This window comes from Scyliorhinus canicula, chromosome 3 (assembly GCF_902713615.1).
Source record: "Scyliorhinus canicula chromosome 3, sScyCan1.1, whole genome shotgun sequence".
NCBI classification, from domain to species: Eukaryota; Metazoa; Chordata; class Chondrichthyes; order Carcharhiniformes; family Scyliorhinidae; genus Scyliorhinus; species Scyliorhinus canicula.
The window spans coordinates 150,983,160-151,010,786 of record NC_052148.1 but is presented as its reverse complement, the minus strand read 5'-3'; the positions used below and the strand labels follow the sequence as shown (position 1 = coordinate 151,010,786).

The 27,627-nt window shown below is 44.7% G+C and overlaps 1 protein-coding gene across 3 annotated transcripts in view; it reads right to left on the bottom strand.

The window, feature by feature from the left end:
• The window catches only part of ppargc1a (peroxisome proliferator-activated receptor gamma, coactivator 1 alpha), a 214,181-nt gene that overhangs the window by 50,772 nt on the left and 135,782 nt on the right, over positions 1-27,627 (bottom strand). For 2 of the 3 annotated variants that reach the window (XM_038791483.1, XM_038791485.1), the window contains exons 6-8: positions 22,096-22,141; positions 21,909-21,982; positions 5,820-5,876 (exon numbers count right to left, since the gene is read on the bottom strand). In XM_038791483.1, the coding sequence (XP_038647411.1) occupies positions 5,820-5,876; positions 21,909-21,982; positions 22,096-22,141 (177 nt within the window). The remainder of the gene's footprint in view (positions 1-5,819; positions 5,877-21,908; positions 21,983-22,095; positions 22,142-27,627) is intronic. The other variant, XM_038791484.1, reaches the window with a different exon arrangement.

The window sequence follows — 27,627 nt, the reverse complement described above, 5'->3', positions numbered from 1 at the left end:
AAATTCTTACAATTAAAGACTTCTATTTCAATGTTACTATTTTAAACAATGTTATACATGGGACATGGGCATCGCAGGTGTGCCAGCATTTATTGCCCATCTCTAATTGTCCTTGAGGAGGCAGTTAAGAGTCAGTTGTGGGTCTGCAGTCACATTGACACCAGATGAGGTAAGTAAGGCAGATTTGCTTCTCTAAAGGACATTAGCCAACCAGATGGGTTTTTGCAGTGGCTTTATGGTCAGCATTAGACTTTTAATTCCATATTTTATTGAATTTAAATTTCACCATTTGCAGTGGTGGGATTTTAACCTGGGTCACCAGAGCATTACTCTGGATCACTGGTTTACTAGTCCAGTGGCAATACCACTACGCACTGCCTCCACTTAGATTATTAGACATAAAAGACTAGTTTCTGTAATATATCTTCATCCATTCCCAATCTTTGGCATTCCATGTTTGAATTTCTCCAGTCAAGTTTCATCCATTGCCGCAGTACCAAGATAACTCTTATCAAAGTCACAAATTACATCCAATGTAATTGTGACAAAGGTAAAGGGCGGGATTCTCCATCGGCTGATGCCAAAATCGGGTAAGATGATTGGGTAGAGAATCGGTCTTGACTCTGGAATCGTGGCCGGCACCAGGCTCACTTCAAAACTTTGACAGCGGCGTCAATGCGTTCTACTCCGCACATACAGTAAATGCCATTCACATATCATTAGCGGGCCTGACCTGGTATTTTTAAAAATTAATTTACGGGATGTGGGCGTCGCTGTTTAAGACAGCATTTATTGCTCATCCCTAGTTTCCCTTCAGAAGATGGTGGTGAGTTGCTTCTTGGACTGCTGCAATCCTAGAGGTGTAGGTACATCCACTGAGCTGTTAGGGAGGTAGTTCCAGGATTTTGCCCAGCGACGGAGAAGGAAAGGCAATATATTTTCAAATCAGGGTAGTGAGTGACTTGGAGGGGAACCTCCAGGTGGTGGGGTTCCCAGGTATCTGCTGCTCTTGCCCTTCTAGATGGTAGTGCTCGTGGGTTTTGATATTGCTGTCTAATGAGCCTTGGTGAGTTACTGCAGTGCATTTTGTGGATGGTACGCTTGGCCGCCACTGTTCATCAGTGGTGGAGGTTTTGAATGTTTGTGGCAGGGGGAGCAATCAAATGGGCTGCTTTGTCCTGGATGGTGTTGAACTTCTTCAGTGTTGTTGGAGCTGCTCTCATCCAGGCAACTGAAGAGTATTTCATTACATTCCTGACTTCTGCCTTTAGATGGTGGACAGGCTTTGTGGGTCAGGAGGTGAATTACTCGCAGTAGAATTCCTAGCCTTTGACCTGCCCTGTTAGCCATAGTATTAATATGGCTGGATCAGTTCAGTTTCCGATCAATGGTTACCCCCAGGATGTTGATTGTGAGGGATTCAGCAATGGTAATGCTATTGAATGTCAAGAGATGGTGGTTAGATCCTTTCTCATATGAGATGCCTGTTGCCTGGCACTTGTGTGGCACAAATGTAACTTGCCACTTGTCAGCCCAAGCCTGGATATTGTCCAAGTCTTGCTGCATTTGGACATGGACTGCTTCATTATATGGGAGTCGCGAATGGTGCTGAACATTGTGCAGTCATCCGGAAGCATCCCCACTTCTGACATTATTGTTGAAGCAGCTGAAGATGGTTGGATCGAAGACACTAAGCTGAGGAATACCTGCAGTGATGTCCTGGAACTGAGATGATTGACCTCCAACCACCACAACCATCTTCCTTTGTGCCCCCTGATTTCCATTGACTCCAGTTTAGCTCGGGCTCCTTGATGTCATACTCGGTCAAATGTTGCCTAGACATCAAAGACAGTCACTCCCACCTCTGGCATTCAGCTCTTTTGTCCATGTTTGAACCAAGGCTGTAATGAGGTCAGGAGCTGAGTGATCCTGACAGAACCCAAACTGAGCATCTGTGAGCAGATTATTCCTGAGTAAGTGACGCTTGATAGTACTGTTTATGATTGCTTCCATCACTTTACTGATGATAGAGAGTAGGCTGATTGTGTAATAATTGGCTGGATTGGATTGGTCCTGAATCTTGGGTACAGGACACACCTGGGCAATTTTCCACATTGTTGGGTAGATGCCAGTGTTGTAGCTGTACTGGAACAGTTTGGCGTGGGGTGTGGCATGTTCTGGAGCACAAGTCTTCAGTACTATGTTTTTAAAATAAATTGAGAGCACCCAATTCTTTTTTTCCAATTAAGGGGCAATTTTAGCGTGGCCAATCCACCTACCCTACACATTTTTGGATTGTGGGGTCGAAACCCACACAAACATGGGGAGAATGCAAATTCCACATAGACAGTGACCCAGAGCCGGGATCGAACCTGGGACCTCGGCGCCATGAGGCAGCAGTGCGAACTACTGCGCCACCGTGCTGCCCTAGATGTCAGTACTATTGCCAGATTATTGTCAGGGCCCATTGCCTTTGCAGTATCCTTCAGCCATTTCTTGATATCGCGAAAAGTGAATCGTATTTAAGAGTGACATCTATGATGCTGGGAACCTCCGGAGGAGACCAAAATGGATCATCCACTCGGCACTTCTGGCTGAAGATTTTTGCAAATGCCTCAGCCTTGTCTTTTGCACATATGTGCTGGGCTCCTCCATCATTGAGGATGGGGATATTTGTGGAGCATCCTCCTCCAGTGAGTTGTTTAATCATCCACCATTCACAGCTGGATGTGACAGGGCTGCAGAGCTTAGATCTAATGCGTTCATAGAACATAGAACATAGAACAGTACAGCACAGAACAGGCCCTTCGGCCCTCGATGTTGTGCCGAGCAATGATCACCCTACTTAAACCCACGTAACCCGTATACCCGTAACCCAACAATCCCCCCATTAACCTTACACTACGGTCAATTTAGCATGGCCAATCCACCTAACCCGCACATCTTTGGACTGTGGGAGGAAACCGGAGCACCTGGAGGAAACCCACACACACACACGGGGAGGACGTGCAGACTCCACACAGACAGTGACCCAGCCGGGAATCGAACCTGGGACCCTGGAGCTGTGAAGCATTGATGCTAACCACCATGCTACCGTGAGGTTCCTTGTGGAATCGCTCAACTCTGTCTATTACTTGCTGCTAATGCTGTTTGGCACACAAGTAGTCCTGTGTTGTAGCTTTGCCAGAGCCTCTAAGATCCTCCACCTCCAGTGGGGGGAATTCCTGACAACAAGGTTCACTATTAAAAATCGGGAAACAGGCTGATGAGGGAGCGAGAGGAGGTAGGAAATGCAGAGGGGTGACTGTGGGCTGCTGGTCCTGAAACTGGCAATTGCCCTCTCTCCTGGTCCATGTCGCACTGCCAGATAGCATGGGCACTGCCAGGTTGGTGCTGCTAAGGTGCCAAGCTGGCATTTATTTGCTTGTGTATGATCAGGCAGGTGTTGCCTAGTGTGGGTGTTCCAATGGGAGCAGGGACTCTCCCATAGTGTGTTCGGGCTGGGGGGCTGTTGTTTCACGGTCCTGGGAGATCGGGACGCCATTTAAAAATGGCATCCCGATCTCCCGCTAGAATGTGGAGGTCCAGCGAGCAGAGATCCCCACTGTACAAGATGTGGCTATGTGCGGCCTCAGTCACGTGTTCTCTGTTTAGGCCCCTTATCGAACATGAGTCGCGTTGAATAGCCATGTGCTCTCAGCACTATGAGCGCCGGGAAACACGCGGATAAACCTATTCGCTGGGGATTTTGGTCACTTTTGGGAGAATTCTGCTCTCTACCTTTGATGCCTCCTATTTATTATCTACATGCTGCCTCTCCTTGATGAAATCATACAAAAGCACAGCATTAATTTTCACATGTACTTTGACAATGTCCTGCTCTACCTCACAATCACCTTTCTCGACTCCTTGTACGGATCTCTCCGATGTCCTAGCTGGCAGGTTCAATGGCAGATGGTGGGATGAAGAATTGAGCACAATCAACCCCACCCCACCAGGGAATATGGTGCTAAACCCCCAGAAGCATAATAAAGGAAGTTGGGGTCAGAAGCTATGGCGTGGCTTCCTGTTAGCATCCACAGCCAGAAACACTCCCTGTCCATACCCCGCTGAAGCTACGGAACTTAGTTCCAATTGGGAGAATTCTACCCCTCAACAATTCAAAATTATCAGACTGTTTATCTGGCATCTAGTACTGGATGAGCAGAAATTTTGTCCAATTATATACTGAGAAGAATGAAGCCATTGTTTTCGGTCCCTGCTCCAAACACCATCCCTCAGCTACTGATTCCGTCCCTCTTCTGGGCAAGTCTGAGAATAAGCCAGTCATTTTGCAAACTTGATGCCACATTTGATTCTGATGATCTTATGACGTGAAACTGATGCCATCAGTGTGACCTCTCCATAATATTGCCTGATTTTGTCCCACCTCAGGCCAACTGCTGCTGAAATCGTTATTCATGCCTTTGTTACCTTTCAAATTGACTGTTCCAATGGATTTCAGGCTGGTACCTTTCATAAATTTGAGGTTATCCAAAACTCCACTGCCCAAATCTTCACTCATGGCAAGTCCCGTTCCACTATCAATCCCTTGCTTGCTGACCTACATTGGCTCTGGGTCAAACAATGTCTTGATTTTTAAATTCTCATCCTTGTTTTTAAATACCTCCATGGTCTAAACCTTCCCGCTCTCAATAATCACCTCCAGCCCAACTCCACAGACATTTGAGATCTCTGTACCTCTCTATTTCCGGTCTTTTGTGTATCCCCAATTTTAATCGCTCCATTAACATTGCTGACCATAGGGGTGGCACGGTGATTAGCAGTGCTGCTTCATGGTGCTGAAGACCTAGGTTCGATCCCAGCTGCAGGTTACTGTCCGTGTGGAGTCTAGTTTCTCCCTGTCTGCATGTGTCTCATCCCCACAACCCAAAGATGTGCAGGGTAGGTGGATTGACCATGCTAAATTGCCCTTTAATTGGAAAAAATAAAAAAAACATTGCTGAACATGCTTTCAGTTGCTTAGGTGCTGAGCCTGGAATACTTTCCCTACATTTCTTCCCCTCTCTGACTTGCTTTTATCCTTTAAGACACTTGCTAAAGCTTCGCTCTTTGATCAAGCTTTTGGTCATATGACCAAATTCTCCTTATGTCACACGTGTCATACTTTGTTTTTTAATACATTGAGTACTCTGGTATATTTCATTATGTTAAAGAAGCTAAATAAATGTACATTGTTGCACCTGTTGTAACACCACAGGTATCATCATCTTTTTCAAGTAGTTAAGAGGGACATTTTGATTTTGAGCTTGACTGTAGGAGCTCTCGAGGCCTTGTTAATTAATTTTCAACTTTTCCAAGGTTGCAGGCAGATGTAAATTTCCATTTTGTAAGGAAATTGTTTTTTAAAATTCTATAAAATTGTTATATTAAAAAAATAGTTTTCAATGGACAAATACTTGACAACCCTCTTTTTTGCTTATTAGGTCATGCATTGGAGCGGGGGGGGGGGGGGGTGGTGGTTGGAGCTTGTACTTGGAGAAGGGGAGGTTAAACCGATTGGTTGAATTATTGATTCCATTCCTAATCTGTGGAGATTTTGACACCATTATTTTTGATGGATGAAGCACTTGCCTAATTCAGAAGAGTCTCATACAGATACGCATTGGGTTCTATTACATTGGCTGCACAGTAATGACCTTTCAACATTGATCCAAGTAGAGTAGCTATACTAGCTACCCTACCTAGCGGAAACCAGAAGAGGCTACAAAAGGAAAGTGTTGAGTTCTGCTGCCCAGACTTTTTCCACCTTCACTTACCTCCAAACCAGTGGTTGAGGAACTGTCTCTCTCTGCCCATTTCAGGCTGGCAGCTGGCTGGTGGGAATACAGCAAGGAATTAAAATAGCATCAAAGCAGTGCTATATGGGAAGGGCAACATTGACATATTTCCACTCACTCAAAACCCACTCCCAGGGGTGAATAACATCGGGTGCAGATTGTTCACTGCCCTGGAATTAAAGTCAGCATGGAGCCAACCCATTCCACGCCAGCCCGACCTGCAGTCATAAAATGCTGCGGGTGGGCTTAACAAGGCCAAATTCTCAAATTCTTTGGAGAGATTAGAACCAGAGGAGATGTTCTCAAAGAGCTGTCAATGACAATGAAAAGTTGTCGAGCAAGTTTCTCAGTGGTCTTGCATTCATGCAGTACAAAGGTCTCAATCACATCAACAACTGTGTGAGTGTAAATAAGATTGTAAAAGTGAACAGGAAGAGTATCTGTGGTTATATTTTCAATTCTCCTGAATAAAGCTTCCTGTTTCAGGGATATGTGGTCATTGAATAAAGGTAGAATTGAGCTTTGACAGTTCCATTGAGAATTGGCATGTTAGAATTCACTGTTGCAACAGATATCACAGAAACTACAGCTCAAAATTTAATGACTGATATGACTACTCAAGAGAAAGGTTTTCATACAAGACTTTCTGCCAATGTGTTAATAATTTATTTAGGTATCTATCTTCGTTTATCCACCCGCATTTTCTGTCATTTCTTTCTCCCCTTTTTCACGTGCCAAGGATCCGGGTTCGATCCCGGCCCTGGGTAACTGTCCATGTGGAGTTTGCACATTCGCCCTGTTTCTGCATGGGTCCCACCCCCACAAATCCAAAGATGTGCAGGGTAGGTAGATTGGCTACGCTAAAATCGCCCCTTAATTGGGAAAAAAAAGAATTGGATACTCTAAAAATAAAAAATAAACATTATTTATCTCCATTTCATGTTTGTTTGTCTGTTTCACATCTGTTTTTCTCTCAACCTTTCCTCTCTGTGTTTCAATATTCCCTGCTCTCTTTCCCCTTTATTCTCCTCAGCAAGTGAGCCATTGAATGCCAACTGTAGAGAACAGCTATTGCACAATATTCTTAAGATGAGGAATGGGGAAGTGGGTGGGGGCAGTGGTGGCAAGGGGATGTGGTTTCTATCGTGCTGGGGATATCAGGGCTGTTTGATTTGAGGAATTTCATTTTTGCCAAAATGCAGTTTGTTTGATTCTTTTAACATGTGATATGACTGGAGTTTTAGATAAAATAATTTGTGGATAAAAAAAGCAAAGAATATTCAATAACACATTAGAAAATCAGATTTAAATACTTGACCAAGGAGAAAGAAAGGAGTCACGACACACAATTTTCCATTTAAAGATGCAAATGCCGTAATCAATAATAAATGTTATAAATGGTTATATAAATAGTTTATTGATTAATGATTCCAGTCATATAAATTATATTAAAACAACAAAATAAGAAATAAATATGAGGTGGGATTTACCGACCAACCCACACGCCGCATGGTTTTTGGTGGTGGAGGCAGCCCGTCAGTGGGCTCTACCAGTCCTGCCATTGTCAATAGACTTTCCCATTGACTGCACCCCCCATTGCCGGGAAATCAGTGCACCGGCGTGGGACCAGAATTTCCCACCAGCGTGAACAGCTGGTAAGTTCCTCCCATTAACTGTTATATAACCTGCTAATAAATTAAGAGCGGGCTGTCTGGATGAAAGTTGTTAGGGTGATTTGAAAATGGAGCATATAAGTGTATTGTCATCTATTCAAAACAACCTTCATTGCTCCATCTGTATTTTCTTATATTCCAGGAATTTTACCTCCACACGCCACCTGGAAGTAAGTGTTGATCACTTACCATATGAAGTAAAGCACATGATTGGTGCAAGTATTTTCAAGCGTGACCCTGAGGTGATGGACCCCGTGGTAAGTCACGGGGGTATTTAGCGTTGGTGCCCCAAAGTCCATTGGAGGGATTCCCCCAATCCAAATCCTGCCCATCCCAACCCCAACCCCCCATCAGAGATACCTCTATCAGAGACTCTCGAATCAGAGACCCCTATATCAGAGACTCCATATCAGAAACCCCCATATCAGAGACCCCCATCTCAGAGATCTCCATATCAGAGACGCCCATCTGTCACACCAGCCTGGAAGTTAAAGAGCAGTCCAAGGAGTTAAAGGCAGAAGCAGTGACAAATCACTACTTTTTCACTTATCAGCCCCATACATCGGCTACCTCAGGCAAATGTGTTGAAAACAACAGCTGTTACTTCATAGAAAACCAAAACACATCACAAGGCTCTGCAGGGCTTCTATTCTCTTTCAAAGAGAAATAACTTTTAGTAGGCTGTAACATTCATGCTTGGCTGTGCCCCAAGTACCCTGCTGTGAAGTTAACCACAATAAACATCTAGCTATCATTGACAGGTACTCACCACATCCAAATAAGTTGAGTGCTTTCTGCTGAGTAAAAGAGGAAATGAAAGCACTTTTCTACTAGATGTTCCTAAACATTGTGGTTAGCTTCACAGCAGGGTACTTGAGAAGTATTCAAGCGTGATGGGAAATGAAAATAAACAATCCAGACACCTAGCTATCTGGAAGCTATAACCATCAGTTAAAGTCTACTAAAAGCAACTTCTCTTTCAAAGTGAATGGAAGCCTCACATATCAAAGGTTCTGAGGGGATTTAAAGTCTTGTGAATATTTTTGTTTTTCTATGAAGTACCATCTACTGCTTTCAATACTTGTGGCTGAGGCAGCAGGTGAAATGGGCTGGTAAATGACAAGCAGTTATTTTTCATTGTTTCAGCGTTGACAGCTCTTTAGCTTTTGGGCTGGGGAAACTCTAATGAGGGTTTTCTGATGGGAGGATCTCCGATATGGAGGTATCAGATATGGAGGTGCCTGAGATTGGGGTCTTCGATATAGTGGTGATCTTTCAGAAATCACTGGAGGCAGGGAGGGTCCCAGAGGACTGGAAAGTAGGTATAGTAACACCACTGTTTAAAAAGGAAGGGAGGCAGAAGACAGGAAATTATAGGCCGGTTCGCCTGACTTCGGTTATTGGCAAGATGTTAGAGTCCATTGTTAAAGATGAGATTGTGGAGCACTTGGAAGTGCATAATAAAATAGGACTGAGTCAGCATGGCTTCGTCAAGGGGAGGTCATGTCTGACAAATCTGTTAGAGTTCTTTCAGGAGGGAACAAGGAAGTTAGACAAAGGAGAAACAGTGGGCATGATTTCTTTAGATTTCCAGAAATCCTTTGACAAGATGCCGCATAGAGACTGTTAAATAAGTTAAGAGCCCATGGTGTTACGGGTAAGATCCTGGCATGGATAGAAGATTGGCTGACTGGCAGAAGGGAGAGTGGGGATAAAGGGGCCTTTTTCAGATGGCAGCCGGTGACTAGTGGTGTGCTTCAGGGGTCAGTGCTGGGTCCACAACATTTCACAATATACATTAACAATTTGGAAGAAGGAACTGAAGGCACTGTTGCTAAGTCTGCAGATGATACAAAGATATGTAGAGGGACAGGTAGTATTGAGGAGGCTGCAGAAGGACTTGGACAGACTAGAGAGTGGGCAAAGAAGTGGCAAATGGAATATAATGTTGAAAAAAGTGTGAGGTTATGCACTTTGGAAGGAGTAATGGAGGAATAGACATTTTTTTTCTAAATGGGGCAATGCTTAGGAAATCAAAAGCACAAAGGGACTTGGGAGTCCTTGTTCAAGATTCTCTTCAGGTTAATATGCAGGTTCAGTCAGCAGTTAGGAAGGCAATGCAATGTTAGCATTCATGTCGAGTGGTCTAGAATACAAGAGCAGTGATGTACTTCTAAGGCTGTATAAGGCTCTGGTCAGACCCCATTTGGAGTATTGTGAGCAGTGTTGGGCCCCGTATCTGAGCAAGGATGTGCTGGCCTTGGAAAGGTCAGGAGGTTCACAAGAATGATCCCTGGAATTAAGAGTTTTCCGTATGAAGATTCTGGATCTGTACTCGTTGGAGTTTAGAAGGATGAGGGGGGATCTTCTTGAAACTTACAGGATACTGTGAAGCCTGATAGAGTGGATGCGGAAAGGATGTTTCCACTTGTAGGAAAACTAGAACCAGAGGATACAATCTCAGAGTAAAGGGACGATCCTTTAAAACAGAGATGAGGAGGAATTTCTTCAGTCAGAGGATGGTGAATTTGTGGAACTCTTTGCCGCAGAAGGCTGTGGAAGCCAAATCACTGAGTGTGTTTAAGACAGAGATAGGTTCTTGATCATTAAGGAAGGATCAAGGGAATGGGGAAAAGGCAGGAGAATGGGGGTGAGAAAAATATCAGCCACGATTGAATGGGGAACAAACCTGATGGACCGAATGGCCTAATTCTGCTCCTATGTCTTATGGCCTTATTGTCTCTGATATGGGGATCTCTGATATGGGGGGTCTCCGATATGGGGATCTCTGATATAGGGGACCATGATGTAGAGGTTTCTGATGGTGGGCCTCTGTTGGGTGTCTTATGGGGGGTATCTGTTGGGGGTTGGGTCATCCTTATGCATGCATAATAATAATAATCTTTATTAGTGTCATAGGTAGGCTTACATTAAGTTACTGTGAAAATGCCCAAGTCGCCACACTACAGTGCCTGTTCGGGTATACTGAGGGAGAATTCAAAATGACCAATTCACCTAACAAGCACATCTATCGGGACTTATTGGAGGAAACCGAAGAACCCGGAGGAAACCCACATAGACATGGGGAGAATATGCAGACTCCGCACAGACAGTGACCCAAGCCAGGAATCGAACCCAGGTGCTTGGCGTTTTGAAGCAACAGTGCTAACCAATGTGCTACATGCCGCCCCCGCATGCTGTCAGGGGGGGTTGACCGTTTAATTTCCATGGTGGTGGAGGGAATGATGCCTCTAATTGCCAGTTGGGGGCAGCATTTGAATCATTTAGGGGTTAGGGGGCCAGCCGCCGGACCTCAGTATCGGAATGCCTGCTCAAAATGGCAACCTGATAGCAGGATTCCAAATGGAACCCCATGACCTCCCACATGCACAAACATGCACGGCAAGGGAGAGGCAATCACTCCTGCGTGCCACGCCTATCGCCAGTGCAGGCCAGGAGCGATTCTAGTCCGGCGGGAGAAATTAGTTTCCTAAACGTAGAATCCAGCCCATCATCTCTTAGTCGAAGAACCCCTTGTTATAAAATTGGACTCTGTAGCATTTCTAGTTTTGAAACTGCTGCAGCCAAGAGAGACTGAAGGTGGCAGCAAATTCAGTTCTGGCCTCTTCAGGCACAGCACAAGAGCGATACTTTGCATGCACCAGAAGCACACAATGTGGATGGATTGTTACGTCATTCAGTTCCTCAGGCCGATTTGGCACCTGATCTGCCATTTTGGATCTCACAATCTGTGGACCAGATTATCATGAAGAAGATGGCAAGATCGAGTTCCAAAACCTCCCCTCCATGCACCCCCCCCCCCCCCCAATGTATCCTTCATTGTCTTCCATCCAGTATCCTCTATGGGAAGACCTCAGGAGCTATGGGAAGATCAAAAATCAAACTTTGAATTTATTGGAGCTCTCACTGAAACATACTTGATGCTGAAAAAAGACTCTCATTCATGAAACCATCCAGAAAATATAAATCCCCTCAAGGGATCAATCTGTTGTAAAAACAAACACCCATTTCACTAACCATATCCTTTAATAACGTTTTAAAACTGTCAATCAAAGTTTGAACACAACTCTCTGCTGAGGTAAATGGTTCTTAACCTTATGAAATTCAATCACGTATTGATACTGAGATTATCTATAATAGTAAACCCTGGGCAATGTGATCTAGTGAAACTGAAAAATCTATGTTTTTCTTTTGTATCCAAACTATACCAGACGTCCTGTCAATCAAAGTAGTCCAAGAGCAGGTGAGGGCTTTAGACAATAGCTAAAGCTGATCTTTTTTTCATTTCACAAGGACTCTGGTAGTTTAAATCCCTTCAGATTATTACAGTGGAAATCCCAATTACTGTAGTTATGAAAATAATCTAGCTTATAATCTAACTATTGAAATGGGAAGACTTTTTCTGCTTTTTAAAGCCTGTCAATTAAATAATTTGAGGGTCAGGTGACCTATCTTTTGGTTCACTACTTAAGACTGGAGTTCCTCCTGATTCATGCCTCCTCTGAGAGACATGAACCATGTCTACTTACTGAAGGGATCAGACTCCACTAAAATTTTTGATTAAACTGCCCACCCCTGCAACGGAGGTGGCATAGGTCGCAATGTTGCGTGCTGGGAGGCAACCTGTATCCTGTCCCATGAATGATATAATTCTGAGTGAGGACAGCAGATTTATACACCATGGAATCACTCGTACTCCCCTCGTACAGTGCCTCAGTAATCCTAATAATCTGCTGGAACACTGATTGCTGCAGTGCATGCCACTTTGTGCTCTTGTACCTGCAGCCATGTTGGCAACAGTCTGAGCCTGCGTGGTAACAAGCAAGAATCATATTAATTCACTGTGACCTTCCACTGCAGCACTAAGACATTGGGTGATTTCTCCATGTGCTGCAATGGAAACTGCACATCAACCTCCAGATTCTGTAATGGCAATGCCAACTGTTTCCATACTATAAAGGATAGGTTCTAAGCTCTGTGTGAAGCCCCGTGATAAGTTAGAACTGGACTCCGGCAAGCTCATCAACAGTGACAACAGACACTGTTGATAATGCATCAAGTGTCTCAGTGTGCATGCTCATCAAACGTTTCCTACATGTCGGTCCTCATCTGAGTCTTCTGCCGCAGAACCCATCTGTGGGCACATCCTCCAGAGAACAGGCACATGCATGATCCTCTCCCCATGCCTAGTTACAGTCCACTTGTTCCCACTGATTCACAACATCCAAATCCTGCCTCTATCCTGTTCTCTAAAGTAAATGTGCTGTCCGTAGCTGAGATGGCAATTGCAAGTGTCAGATGAAGTGACAGTTTCTTATTTACGACTCAAGACACTCTTCTCATTCTAACTGATCTAAAGCAGAAGAATACAAGTCAAACTACACCTCAAGCACTAATGCTAAGGTTCTAAAGGCTGTCAGTCTGAGGCTGCATGGTAACAAGCAAGAATCACATCAATTCATTGTGACCTTCCACTGCAGCACTAAGACATTGGGTGATTTCTCCACGTGCTGCAATGCAAGCTTCAACATCAACCACCAGATGCTGTAATGGCAATGCCAACGATTTCCATGCTACAAAGAAGAAGCATAAGGCTGATTCCTGGAGTCAAGGTGCTCTAAATAATGTGGAAACATCAATGCTCAGGCAGTACAGGGGGTCATCACACGATTGGCATCACAGGGGCATAGAGCATGGAGTAAGGCAAACAAGAAAAACTAGATAACCAGCTAAGCTCAAGGAAGGATGACCGTCAGTTTTGGGGGCATGGTAATGAGCAGCAGCACTCTCCACAGAAAGGATGAAACTTCGAGCAGCAAGAAGGCATGAGAGAGGAAAAAGGAGCAGGGAGGCAGAGGAGGTCGTACCTTCAGTACAGGACCTGTTGCCGAAGACAGAGCTACCTGGAGATTCTTGGGACTTAGTGTGGCAGGAGACAGTTACTCTTCAGCAGATGATCACACACACCTCTGCTCTCAATGCTAAAGATCTCACACCACACAACACTGGTCACCATGTCCTGTTAAAAGCCTTCAAAGACATTGTGGCCTTGAACATCTTCACTTCTTGCTCGCTCCAAGGATCAGCTGTGGACCTTGGTGGCATCTTATAAACAGCAGCGCACTATTGCATCTTGCAGGTGACTGATGCCCTATTTTGTTAGGGTCAGACAGTATATTAGTTTATGACAGTTGCAGTCTCATAGTCACAGAGGAAATTAACTTTTCCCCCACATGCAGAGCATCATCAAGAGCACCAATGTGGCTATCAAGGCACCCAGCGATCAGCCAATCAGATTGACCAAGAGAAAGGGCTTCCAGGTGCTCAAAGTTCAGTAACAGGAGCTTTGTCCATGGGTGTGGTATATTTCTTTCATCCTTCACCAGCCTGGCTATCACAGCTCATTATACAACCCCGTACCCCAAAAGCCAGTGGATGAATTCTCCAGGACAAAGATTATCCCTTGGAAGAAATGGCTACCCAGCTCCACAATATGGGAGCCCTGTACAGAAGCACCGTAACCAAAGGTATCCGCTCACTAGGACAATCATTGAGCAAGCCATTAGACTTATGAAGATGCAATTCCAGTGCCTGGCCCAGTCAGGTGATACCTTGTAATGCTCCCTTGCAAAGCGTCACAGTTATTGTGGTGTTTGCTGTGTTCTCGCTAAGATGGCCCTGCAGAGAGGTGTGACTCATGAGGATGGTGATGTCCTGGAGATAGATAACTCATCAGAGGAAGAACAGGAGGAGGAGATCTGAGAGGAAGAGGAGATGCTGGGATAGGATTGTAAAATTAGAAGTGCCTTGGTTGTTCAAAGAGGTGCACAGGCTCAGCAAGGGTGCAAACGTTGATCAGAATGCCATAAATGCTGGGGATCATTGATTCACGGCATTGATTTCCAGAAGGGAAATCAGTCTGAGGTAACAATGTTAATTCATACATTGAAGATGTGTCTTCACTGAATCAGCAGCACCACCCACAGCAGCAGACTAGCTGGCAGACCTGGCGGAATTTCTTCATTTGGAGAAGATCAAGTACACCACCCGAGGGTCAGAAGAAGGCTTCCTTAAAGCATGGGGGCAGTTTGTCGGCCTGTTCCCAGACTTGTTCGAAGCCAACAGGGAATAGGGAAAAAGTGAGAGACGGGAGAAAGCAGACAGGGATACACAACTCTAAGGGGAAAGGGGGAGGGACAGGGGAGGAAACTCATGGGAACTACAAGGAGAAGCGCGGGTGGGGGGGAGGAGGTGGAAGCTCCTCCCCCCCCCCTCCCTCAAACTCACAAGGTCGGCAACAGATAATATAAAAGGGAAGGGGAAGAAAGGGGAAATTAGGAGCTGGAGAACAGAACACCCTGAATGAAAAAGGGGATGCCAAGGAGGGGCCAGGAAGGGGAATAGGGGGGCAAGGAGAGAGAAAGGGGGGGGGGGGAGGAAACACCAAGAATGATTGTATGTACATAAGAACTGCACGTGCTGTAAATATTGAACGTAACTTTTTACTGTGTATGATTGAAAATGCATGACAGGCAAGAAGCTGTGAGGCTATTTCCCCTAGTTGGGAATCTGGGACATAGGGGCGGCACAGCCTCAGGATGAAGGGTCAAACATTTTGGACTGCTGAGGAAATATTTCTTCACTTAGGTGATTGTAAACCTTTGGAATTTTCGAAACTGAAGGGTTTCAGGTTCTTCACAATTGAGTATATTCAAGGCTGAAATCTTTGCAGCGGAATTCTCCATCAGCGGGATTCTGCCGTCCCTCGGCAGCGCACCCACGCCCACAGGTTTCCTGACGGCTAAGGTGGCCACAATGGAAAACCCCATTGGCCAGCTGCAGGAAAAGAGTATCCCACTACCGAGGGGCAGGACGGAAAATGCGGCTGGTGGACCGGAGAATCCCTCCCTTGGTCTTTCAGATAATCAAGAGAAATGTGAATTGGTGAGAAAGTGGAGTTGAAGAAGATCAGTCATTAACATACTGAGAGGTGGAGCAGGCTTAAGGAGTGTATGTTCTCTATTTCCTATGTTCATAGATTCTTGAGCGACAGATCACTATTTATCCGATTATTCAGGTCAAGTGGTCACTAAAGTTCCAGTGGTGCAGGCACACATTCACACAGCCATAAGAAAAGATTAACATGACAATAAAGCCATTTAGATCGACAAGACATTTAGGGCAGCACGGTAGCACAGTGGTTAGCATAGTTGCTTCATAGCTCCAGGGTCACAAGTTCGATTACCAGCTTGGGTCACTGTCTGTGTGGAGTCTGCACGTTCTCCCCATGTCTGCGTGGGTTTCCTCCGGGTGCTCCGGTTTCCTCCCACAGTCCAAAGATGTGCAGGTTAGGTGGATTGGCCATACTAAATTGCCCTTCGTGTCCAAAAAAGGTTAAGTGGGGTGACTGGATTACGGAGATAGGGTGGAGATGTGGGCTTTAGTAGGGTGCTCTTTCCAAGGGCCGGTGCAGACTCAATGGGCTGAACGGCCTCCTTCTGCACTGTAAATTCTATGAATTCTGTGACAAGGATAAGAAAAGTCAAGGAGCCAAAATAAACATATGGGTCATCGGGTGCGATTCTCCCCAAAAGTGACTGAGTGTCATCTTGGGCGGGTTTGAAGGAGTAATTCTCACTGGGTGTTTCGGAGCGATCCAGACCGATAATCACATACACTTAGGGCGTGATTTAATGGCCACGTTGCACTTAAGTGAGAGCACAACGAGGCTGTTAAATCGTGGGAGAGGCCAAAATCGAGAAATGCGCCGAGCACCCATCTGTTTGTGATCTAACTGGTCCGCTCCTGTTGGCGAGATCAGATTCCCGCCGTATGGTGGCGAGAAACCGATAATCATCACTTAAGCCCAAACTTCATACAAGTCACGAAGCGGCCCTCTGTCTACCAGCCCCCTGTGATCTACCCGCCTCACCAGCAGGTGGTCACACGGGTGCTGATCCGCACTCCATTTAAAAAACGTGAAGCTGCAGAAGGGCTGTTGCGCGGACCTGAGGAGGTGAGTAGCCATCTTAGCACACTGGGAAAGAGCCCGGGGGCACATGGGTTGCTGCCCCGGTGCTCGGAGGTGGGTGGGGGAGCCACCAGGGAGCCAGCCTCGGTCGGGGTGAGCTGACATTGATGGAGGGGGGTTCCCGAATCTGGGGGTTTTGGATGTGGGGGGGGGGGGGGGGGTGGCGGGGGGGGGGGGGGGGGGGGGGGGGTGGCCACCCAAGGCCTGGGATGGGTGGGGGTGGTTTGAAGGGCTGGGAGGGATGACTGTCTAAGCATCCGCGGATCGGCCATGCAAACTCATGGACCGTGTGGTCCCGTTACACGGGCAACCCCAGCCCCAGTCCGCCACCCATTACTGCCACTGACCACAGAGGCCTTTGGCTGCGCAGCTGAAGGTTATTGCTAATTTGGAATTGGCAATCGTGGTTAAGTGAGCACTTCACATATCCCAAGTGGATCCCGGTGAGTAGGCCTGTGGATTATTGCCTAGCATCCGAATCAGACCGTGATGCCTAGGCAGTGTGCCTGAACACTAAGGGAGGCAACACCTAGGATGCAGTGGTCAATATCAGAACACCCAGGGGCTGGGCCCCAGTATCGGTGACATTTCCGTGACCAGAGGGTGGGTGTGTGCACAGGTGAGGACTCTGCCCCACTCTTCCCACCTCTCCCAGACCCTGACCCTTGCCCCACCCTTTTCCCCCCACAACTCACCCAACACCCCCCTCCCCCCAAGTACCCTGTCAGTGATCCTCAACCTGCTTAGCCTTGCGTGCTCTACTGCTGCATCTAGGTGTCTCCCCAGGATGCATATCAGAGGTAGAAGCAGTCCCGTGACCTTCAATGCCCCTGGTGGGCATCCTCCTAGGGCTCTGGGACCGGAGGGTCCCAGCGCACTTGCCGATAGCACATGTCCTGCAGAGCCACCTGTTCCGGCGGTTCTCACTCGCAACCACACTTAGAAACTTTTCCATTAAATCACAACTTTAGTCATTTTTTTGGAGTGTGGGGAGTTTCTCATTGAAAAATCCCATACCTAGGACTTTTTTCTGCAGTTGTGAACTAAAGTCACCGACAAGACCGGTTCCTCAGAGATGGGGGCATAATTTTTAAAGGGTATCCTGATCTCAAACTATGGTTTAGGGTGCCTCACCCCCCCCCCCCCCCCCCCCCCCCCTCACCCCCCCCCATTGGACATCTGAAATCTCCACAGACATGGGCACCACACTCAACTCCCCACCCAGGAGGGGTAAAATCCCCCCATATCACTAAAAGTTTGTGTTATGCCCCCACCCCCCAGGCATGAGGGCCCACACCCATCCATCCTCGTAGGCATCGGCGCATCGCTCCACCTTCCACTCCCATGAGTACCCCCCGCTATAGTGTCACTAAGGCCCGCCCAATCTTTAAGGCATCCATCATTTCTATCCCCCCCTTTCAGTCCCCAATTTCAAGCCCCTCCTTCACCACCCCCACCCTGCATCATCCTCCTTCATCCCCCACCCTTCATACACCCCTTCACACCACCCCCCGCCCCCGTTTCATGAGCCTGGCCTCCTTCTGGCCCCGTCCCTTGACAGTGCAAACCTCCACCCTGGCAGTGCCAACTTAGCACCCAGACACTGTACCTGGCACCCTGGGACTACCCCAGCACACTGGCAGTGCCAACCTGGCACCCTGTTGGCACTACTAGGGTGCCAGGGTGCACTGACCTACCCTGTCCGCAATCTCTCGTAGGCTCCAATGCTGTCTGAGGTCCCCGACATGGCCATCAAATGTGACCTCTCTTTTTGGAGACCAGTACCAATTCGCACCATGATGAAGTCTGGCCAATGCGGCTGGGAGCCAGGAGAATGCAGCTTCAAATGGGCAGCGCAAATTTAAATGAGCCTTAATGGCTCTGGGTGCCATGAGTCAGGTGCATCGCGTGTCGCTTGGTGTGAAACCCATTTCTGGCCTCTCCCGCTATGCACCCTGCTCAATGGGTTTTGTGCAAAGGGTGGGGAAAACGCACCCATTATATGTCATCAAACTGACCTAGCTCTTTTATTATCGGATTCAACTACATTCAAATCCATATTCAAATTATTCCAATTAAATATCTAATATTTTGAAACTATAAATTAAATTGGATATAATATTGCATATAGAATGCATTTCAGAAACTTCTTTAAACTCTCAAAGTGGTTATGGGATGTGTTTAAATAGATATATGCATTAAATCTTATGTGGTCAGTGGAATCTATGAGGAAACATTTGGAATGACAAAGTCTGCCCCAAAAGTCATTTGGGGCAGCACGGTAGCATGGTGGTTAGCATAAATGCTTCACAGCTCCAGGGTCCCAGGTTCGATTCCCTGCTGGGTCACTGTCTGTGCGGAGTCTGCACGTCCTCCCTGTGTGTGCGTGGGTTTCCTCCGGGTGCTCCGGTTTCCTCCCACAGTCCAAAGATGTGCGGGTTAGGTGGATTGGCCATGCTAAATTTCCCGTAGTGTCCTAAAAAAGTAAGGTTCGGGGGGGGTTGTTGGGTTACGGGTATAGGGTGGATACGTGGGTTTGAGTAGGGTGATCATTGCTCGGCACAACATCGAGGGCCGAAGGGCCTGTTCTGTGCTGTACTGTTCTATGTTCTATAAATAAGTCTGCCTCTTGGGAGGAATAAATTCTTCATTGCGCAGCTCCCTACTGAATATTCAATTTATACAAGTGTTTTGTATAATAGATCATTGAAATAGAAATGATTAATAAATTATGGTACTGATGGAATGTACAATAACAGAAGAACATGAGTTGCAAAGAGTTGGTTTACAGGTGCAACAGGTGATTAAGAAGGTGAATGGAGTTTTGTCCTTCATTGCTAGAGAGATGGAGTTTAAGACTAGGGAGGTTATGCTGCGACTGTATAAGGTGTTAGTGAGACCACACCTGGAGTATTGTGTTCAGTTTTGGTCTCCTTACCTGAGAAAAGACGTACTGGCGCTGGAGGCAGAGGAGATTCACTCAGTTAATCCCAGAGTTGAGGGGGTTGGATTACGAGGAGAGGTTAAGTAGACTGGTACTGTACTCATTGGAATTTAGAAGGATGCAGGGGGGATCTTATAGAAACATATAAAATTATAAAGGGAATAGATAGGATAAATGCGGGGAGGCTGTTTCCACTGGCGGGTGAAAGCAGAAGTAGGGGGCAAAGCCTCAAAATAAGGGGAAGTAGAAACAAAAGACCAACCATGATCTCACTGAATGGTGGAGCAGGCTCAAATGGGCCAGATGGCCGACTCCTGCTCCTAGTTCTTATGTTCCTATAACACACGAGCATAAGAAACAGGAGCAGGAGTAGACCCCACTGTCCATTGTGCCTGCTCCGCTATTCAATACGATCAGATCTGATCTTGGGCTTCAACTCCGTCTTTCCAAAAGAAAAATGTAAAGTTTATAAATTACCAGGCAGTGTAAAGTTTTATATACAATTTGTACCTTAATGATTAATTTGACGGGTATTTGTATGAGTATTTTCTTAGAGGCAGCATCTCGTCACCATGTCTCTATCTCAGTAATCACAATGTTGAAATATTTTTGTTTGAAGAATAAAAAGCTTTCTGTCAATTAACTATTTAAAGCTGGCACAAGGATATCCAATTTTACATTAGTTTAGTCTTCCAATACCTTGATGAAAGGAGATTTTCATGGCACGCATATAGTCAATTAAAAATAAGATATAATGATGATGTTGAAGGTGGCACGGTAGCACAGTGGTTAGCATTGCTGCCTCACAATGCCAGGTACCCGGGTTCAATTTCAACCTTACGTGACTGTCTGTAAAGAGTTTGCATGTTCCCCCCCGTGTCTGTGTGGATTTCCTTCAGATGCTCTGATTTCCTCGCACAGTCCAAAGATGTGCAGGTTAAGGGGATTAGCCATGCTAAATTGGCCCTTAGTCTCCAAAGGTTAGGCGTGGTTACGGGGATAGGGAGGGGGGGTAGGGACCTGGGTAGGGTGCTCTTTCAGAATGTCGGTGCAGACTCGATGGGCCAAATGGCCTTGTTCTTTACCATAGGGATTCTATGATTTTATGATAGGACTGAGGAGTGGACCTCGGTTGAGTGCTCTTCCAGAAGATTGGTGCAGACCAAATGGGCTTAATGGCCTCCTTCTGCATGTAAGGATGTTTTTTTTAAATTTAGAGTAGCCAATTAGCTTTCTTTTACAATTAAGGGCAATTTAGTGTGGCCAATCCACCTATCCTGCATATCTTGCGTAAGGATTTTATGATTATGAAAGCAACATTCTGTTTGCTTTATATTGTTGTCCTTCATTTCTCCAGTAAACCGTTCTGGCCTCTGTACTTCCTGACTGTTACAACTCAAGTGTCTCAGGTGCTCAGGCTCATGCGCCTTCACTCATGTTCCCACTGCTCACCACTCCTCCAATCATAGATTGTTTCTCTCCCATGCTTTCTGATAATACGAGTAAGATGCAGTTGTGCCTATTGGTAGCAAGTGGGGGAGAGAAACAACCTGTGATTGGGGAAGCAATAAGCAGCAGATAGATGAGTGGCAGCTCATGAAGCTGAGTACTGGCACGGTGGCAGCGTGAGAACAGCAATCGCTGGTTGAGACACTATACATAAGGAAGAAGCAATGATTTGGCTCATAGGGCAGTGAAATGCTGTATGGCTATATCCTGCCTGGCTAAGGCCATAACCCTGGACGAGCCATCCCACTATGGCACAAAGGTTTCGCTCCCACAACCTAAAGATGTGCAGGGTAGGTGGATTGGCCACACTAAATTGGCCCTTCATTGGAAAAAAATCAATTGGGTACTCAAAATTTATTTAAAAAAAAGAAACCGCCAGTAAGGTACGCAGAAAGTTGGAAATCTGAATAGGGTACAAGACCAAAATAATTTAGGAACCACACTGGGGCTGGTTTAGCACACTGGGCTAAATAGCTGGCTTTTAAAGCAGACCAAGGCAGGCCAGCAGCACGGTTCAATTCCCAAACCAGCCTCCCCGAACAGGCGCCGGAATGTGGCGACTAGGGGCTTTTCACAGTAACTTCATTGAAGCCTACTCGTGACAATAAGCGATTTTCATTTCATTTCATTTCTGTCTTTTCAATAGGAAGGCTACTGAATACCATGACAGGCCATTGGCCTTTTTGTACAGTGCAACAATGAGAACTCACTAGTGGAGCTTAGATTGCAAATATACAATCGGCATCATAAAACAGTTTGCAGAACATATCAAGGTAATGGTTGAAATAACATGAGTATTTGGAAAATATTATCTTGCTGGTGAATTTTTGATTCAATTTCAAAAGAACAATTGATTGACAATGCAAAGGTAAAGTAAAAATAGATCTTACCAGCAGTACCAGAGAGTTGCACAATAAGGGTACGTTCAATAGTCTTGGTCTCAAATGGCGAACCTCTCGGATCACTGAAAAAGTTGTTTTATTCCATTCAGTTGCTTGATAATTTTGCATTAAAAAAATTTAATGCATTGCTTCTTTCAATTGTGAGCAGTCCTATAATTGCTGTAGACATACTTACTTTGATGATTCTGGTGTCAAGGGCAAGGACAGAGTTGTTGGTCTGGCTGAAAAAGTGAAAATAAGAACAATTGAGTATTGATAATCTAAACCAAGTATCTTTTAGCTTTTCCTTTCCGTGTTAAATTCAATAAGTCTAAAAAGAAAAACTGTACTCTGAGGTTTGCAATAATAACAGAAAATGGTAGAAGTTCACACCAGCACAGCTACCACCTGGGAGAGAAAGTTATGATTGGAGCCCTTCAATAAGAATAAAGATCCAACCAGTTGTTCCATCAAGGGAGCTAGAGGACATTCCTGTATGAAGCAGTCTACATAAAAGTTCTTTTCTTTGATCTAAAGACAACAGGCTGCTGTTACTTCACAATATTTGTATCTATGCAAGACTTTTGTTTTTGCAAAGGCGAGAAGTGACCAAAGTTTACAACAGAGGTTAAATGTGGAAAACCCTGGACCACCTCCAGAGCTCAGAGTAACCTTTGGGAGCACAGATTCAAATCTACCATGGCAGTTGGTGGAATTAAATTTAATTATTAAGAGAAAACATCCGAAATATAAAACAGGTCTCTATAATGAAACTATCATTGATTGTTATAAAAACTCATCAGGTTCATTAATGGACTTTAGGGAAGTGTTACTAACTGCACAAAACTTATGGGGTTGGAGCAATCAGTCTCTCCATGAGTCTCACCGAGGATGAGCTTCCCTGCTAAGGGGGCAAAGAGCCAATGACATTCATGATTGATATCTGTACAAAGTCGGCCAGATATGGAACTGGCAGAACAAACCTGACTGGAATCTGCTGTATATTGTAAATATAATTGCTTTGCAATAAACCAAGTTTTCTTTTGACCAACTCAGTTTGGACTCGTTTGTGGCCTACTAAACGTGCGATGAGGATAAAACTGGATTACTGTTGATGCTGTTGCACCATGGAGCCACCTCCTTTTCACTACTGGACTACGGTTGGAGAATTTTTTTAATTCTAATATTTATATGAAAAGATCATTTGTAACTAAAGCTATAAATGATTTATTAACATTAACTGTGGGTCAAATGTATACAAAACAACATATGAACAACAGTATGAATATGCACAAACAATCTCTCTCCCAGCTCCCTCGTCAATCTGAGGTCATCTGACATTCACTTATATGCTAAGGATACTCCTAGTGGTCAGTCGGTGAATTACAACACAACCATGATATCACTACATCCCCTTTTCTTTGAAGGAATAAATTAATACATTATCATCAGTATATTTGCATATGATATCATTAGCCTGTGAGTCTAACAGTATTAATTTTTTTCTTTAAAATTTTAATAACTGGTTTCACAAATATATAGACAATAATAGCACGCATAGTGTGTACAAAGTCAAAATCTACCAATTGAGTCAATCAGGTTTTCTTCTGACTCTGGTTGATCTTCTGACTTGTTGACTTAATATTCTCAATGACATTCTCATGCTCAGGAACTGCTGAACTATCTGACACTGCAGCTGACATTGATTCTGATGTAGATTCGTCATCCATCACTTTGTTGTGAAAGTCTTCTCTGGTTTTCAAGAGTGCGCAATGATTTCTTCTTAAATCCAACCCTTCCTCTGGCTATACATTGTAGGAACGTGGTGCTATTTCTTCATGTACAATGGCTTTTCTCAACTAATTGTCTGAATCTTCTATTCTCACAATGTCATCACTACTCAGAGGTGATAAAGTTCTAGACACTCTATCAAAGAACTGCTTTTGTTTTGCTTTAATGTTTTACACTTCCTAAAGTATCACTGCATTCTCCTCCTTCTTTTCCAAGTATGGAAGTGTGGTACGCAGCCTTGTATTCATGAGTAACTCTGCTAGCGATATACGATCTGAAATGGTAACACTTTGTAATGTGATTTTGCGAGTTATGGATCATCTTGGCTGTCCATTGCTTTCTGTAATGATTGTTTTACAATATGTACACTTGTTTTGTTACGATCTTTGGGATCCATGCCTATATGAGCATCACCATTTTTTTGTTTCACACATACAATGGAATTTACCCCATTGGTAGGTTCTTCTATCTTCTTGATAACGTGTGGTTGCATATTTGATACAGGTGGTAGGGTAGAAATGAGATTGACATGCATATCTGCATAATCAGCAATTTCACTACCAATAGTTTGTACCGGTGCTTTAGATTCTGTATCTTCTTTAAATTGTATCTTGTTGGTGAATAGTAGTGCACTAGAATCAGCGAACACATCACTGAATTTGAAGATAATGTTCTCAGAATTGTTGGGTGTGTTGGTCCAATCCTTTGTGGATCCTATATACCAACTGTGCTAGACCTAATTCTTCACAGGACTGATCACCTAATAATGAATCGAAGCCCTTGGACACAATAAAGAATGAGATGGAATAAACTGTATTCTTTACCACCACAGTCAGATCATAAGTACCACAACATTTAATGCTTGAACAATTATAATCTCTCAGAGATATTTTGTGATTTCTTCTAATCAGACGAATTTTTAGATTTTTTATATCAGTCATGATGATTGAATTGGCTTTGGTACCAGTGTCTAACTTTAATTGGGCCACTGTAGTGATCACTTCAAGTGGTAACAGCCATTTGTCCTAATCAATCGCACTTCTTTTAAATGGAGCATTTTTTTTTATATGCTGGAGAATTTTAGGATGTCTCCAAATTTACTCCAACAAACAATGATGTTTCATCACTGGAGACTGTGTCTTCCACTGTGCTGACTGATCTGGGACTGAGCTTAGAGAAACAATTCTGAGCAAGTGGAACAAAACTTGCCAAATGCTGAATATTGGCTTAATTTGTGCCTTTGACTTAATCTTTTATACAGAAATACTTAATCCTGATCTTTAACCTGTTTGTTCATGTACGAGGAGCTGCAGAAACTTTCCTGCCTTTTTTGGGAAGTTTCCCGCCTTTTTGGAAAAAGGGCGGCAACCGGGGAGCTTTCCTCCAATAAGGTGCCACCATTATTGAGCAACATTTTAGAATGCTGTGCCGCTCGCTTGCGAGCCTGACAAATCTTAACAGTTTGTTCCAAAGACAGTTCCGATTCCCTCATCAACCGTTCCCTCAGCTTATTTTCATTCACACCAAAAACAATTTGGTCCCAAATCATGAAAGATTCCACTGCAGAAAAATTCCAGGTTTTAGCTTTCAACTTTAAATCAGTGATGAAATGATCTGTGGACTCTTCTGTCTTCTGTAAACGTGATCTAAACACATAGCGTTCATAAATTTCATTATTTCTGGGGATGCAATGTTCATCAAATCTTCAAATTACTTTGTTAAAATTTTTATTATCTTCATCGTTTGCAAATTTAAATGTATTAAACACACCAATTGCTTTGGGCCCTGCCGCTGTTAGGAAAATTGATGACCTAATTTATATTACAAGAACACTTGTAGCAATAAACGATTTATTAACATTAACTGTGGGTCAAATATATACAAAACAACAGAAGAATAACAGTATTAACATGCACAAGCAACCTCTCTCCCAGCTCTCTAGTCAGTCTGAGGTCACCTGACTCTAACATTCACTTATATACTAATGATACTCTTAGTGGTCAGTCGGTGAATTACAACACAACCATGATATCACTACAAGGATATGACACAGTACACAGAACTTTTTACAGGCAAACACTCCCACAGATGTTGAGCGACAGACGGTGATATTGCTGACTGCCTTTGGAGATCATACTTATGGAGTGTTAAAAAGCCTTACATATCCTGCGGCTCCGGACACTTTCAAACAATTGGTGACCCCTAGTGGGTCAACACCATCCGTTATAGTGCAGAGATATTGTTTTAACACACCAGAGAGAACCCCGGGAGACTCCATATCTGAGTTTCTGACAAGGCTACGAAAACTAGCCGAATATTGTGAATACGCAACATCCATTTACAAAATGTTGCGTGACTGTTTGGACAGCGGTGTAAATAGCATGGTTACTCAGAGGATGTTGCTGGCTGAACCGTCTAAAGACTTTCAGCAGGCCACCCAAATGTTGCTTTCCCGTGAAAGTGCTGAGAGAGGAGTGAAAGAGATCTAGGGGACGGAAGTAAGCATGCTGGGACATGCCCTTCCCAGCAGGTGCCACCCTCTCCATCCAAGATTGTAACCCGCCCTGGACCGAGTACTGCAGGGGACAGGTCTGTTGGTCAAGGTCCAAAACGCCCCGACGGGATACCTCCCCTGAGTCTGTAGAGGGTAAGCTCAGGCATTGTGAGGCATGTGGACGCAGGAGCTGTAGGGAGTGCAAGGCAAAAGTCAGCTAGTAACACCAATGCGCCATTTGAGGCAGGCAGCAACCAAGGGCTTACATATTCCGCCTGGAGCAACCAGAGGATGAGTGTATGCAGCTGAATTGCATTGCAGCACCCCGAGAGGCCCCATCAAGATAACTGTGCAAGTTGATGGGCATCCATTATACATGGGACTAGGTAGGGAAGCTGCGGTTTCAGTTATTGGAAAACAGACATTTGACAGGATGAAGACAGGGCTACAGCAGTTAGATCTGCAGGAAGGACACCGAGGCAAGATTAGCGACGTACACTGACTGGCGGACCGTTAGCAGGAACCACAATGACCCTAGTAGTTTACGGACAACAGTCTGTATGACTTCCATTGATCAGAGTCAAGGGACATAGCCCAGACTGCTAGACTGCAATTAGCTGAAACACCTACAGCTGGACTGGTAGCAAATTATCCAAATGGGATCCGGGGGGCTATACAAAGTACTAGGAAAATACCCTGAGGTTTTCTAACCCGGACGAGAGAAAATAAAAGGGGCCATGGCAAAACTCATTTATGCTTTGTTATCAAAAATTGAGGCCAACTCAGCGGGCTCCAAGGCTTTGGGATTATTGGACTGGTACGTTTTGCCAATTGAGCAGTACCGATAGTCCCGGTGCTGAAACCCAATAAAATCGTCAGACTGTGTGGGGACTATAAGTTGATGGTCACAGGGTCTCCTGGCATTGAGGACTTAAACGTAAATCTGGCCAGTAAACACTAATTTAAGAAACTCGAAAAGAGCCCTGCTTACTTGTAGTCAGAGTTAAACCCTGCCTCACGTAAATACGCCACTTTCAACACCCATAGAGGCCCATACAAGTACACCAGACTATCCTTTGGAGTGTCGTTGGCCTGTGTCATATTCCAAAGGGAAATGGAAAACATACTGAGTGGTTTGCCATGTGTGGCAGTATATCTGGATGACGTATTAGTTGGATTGGATTAGATTGGATTTGTTTACTGTCACATGTACCGAGGTACAGTGAAAACTATTTTTCTGCATGCAGCTCAAACAGATTATCTAGTACATGAAAGAAAATACGTAATAGGGCAATACAAGGTACACAATGTAAATACATAGACACTGGCATCGTGTGAAGCATACAGGAGTGTATATCAGTCCATAAGAGGGTAATTTAAGAGGCTAGTAACAGTGGCGAAGAAGCTGTTTTTGAATTTGTTCGTGCGTGTTCTCAGACTTTT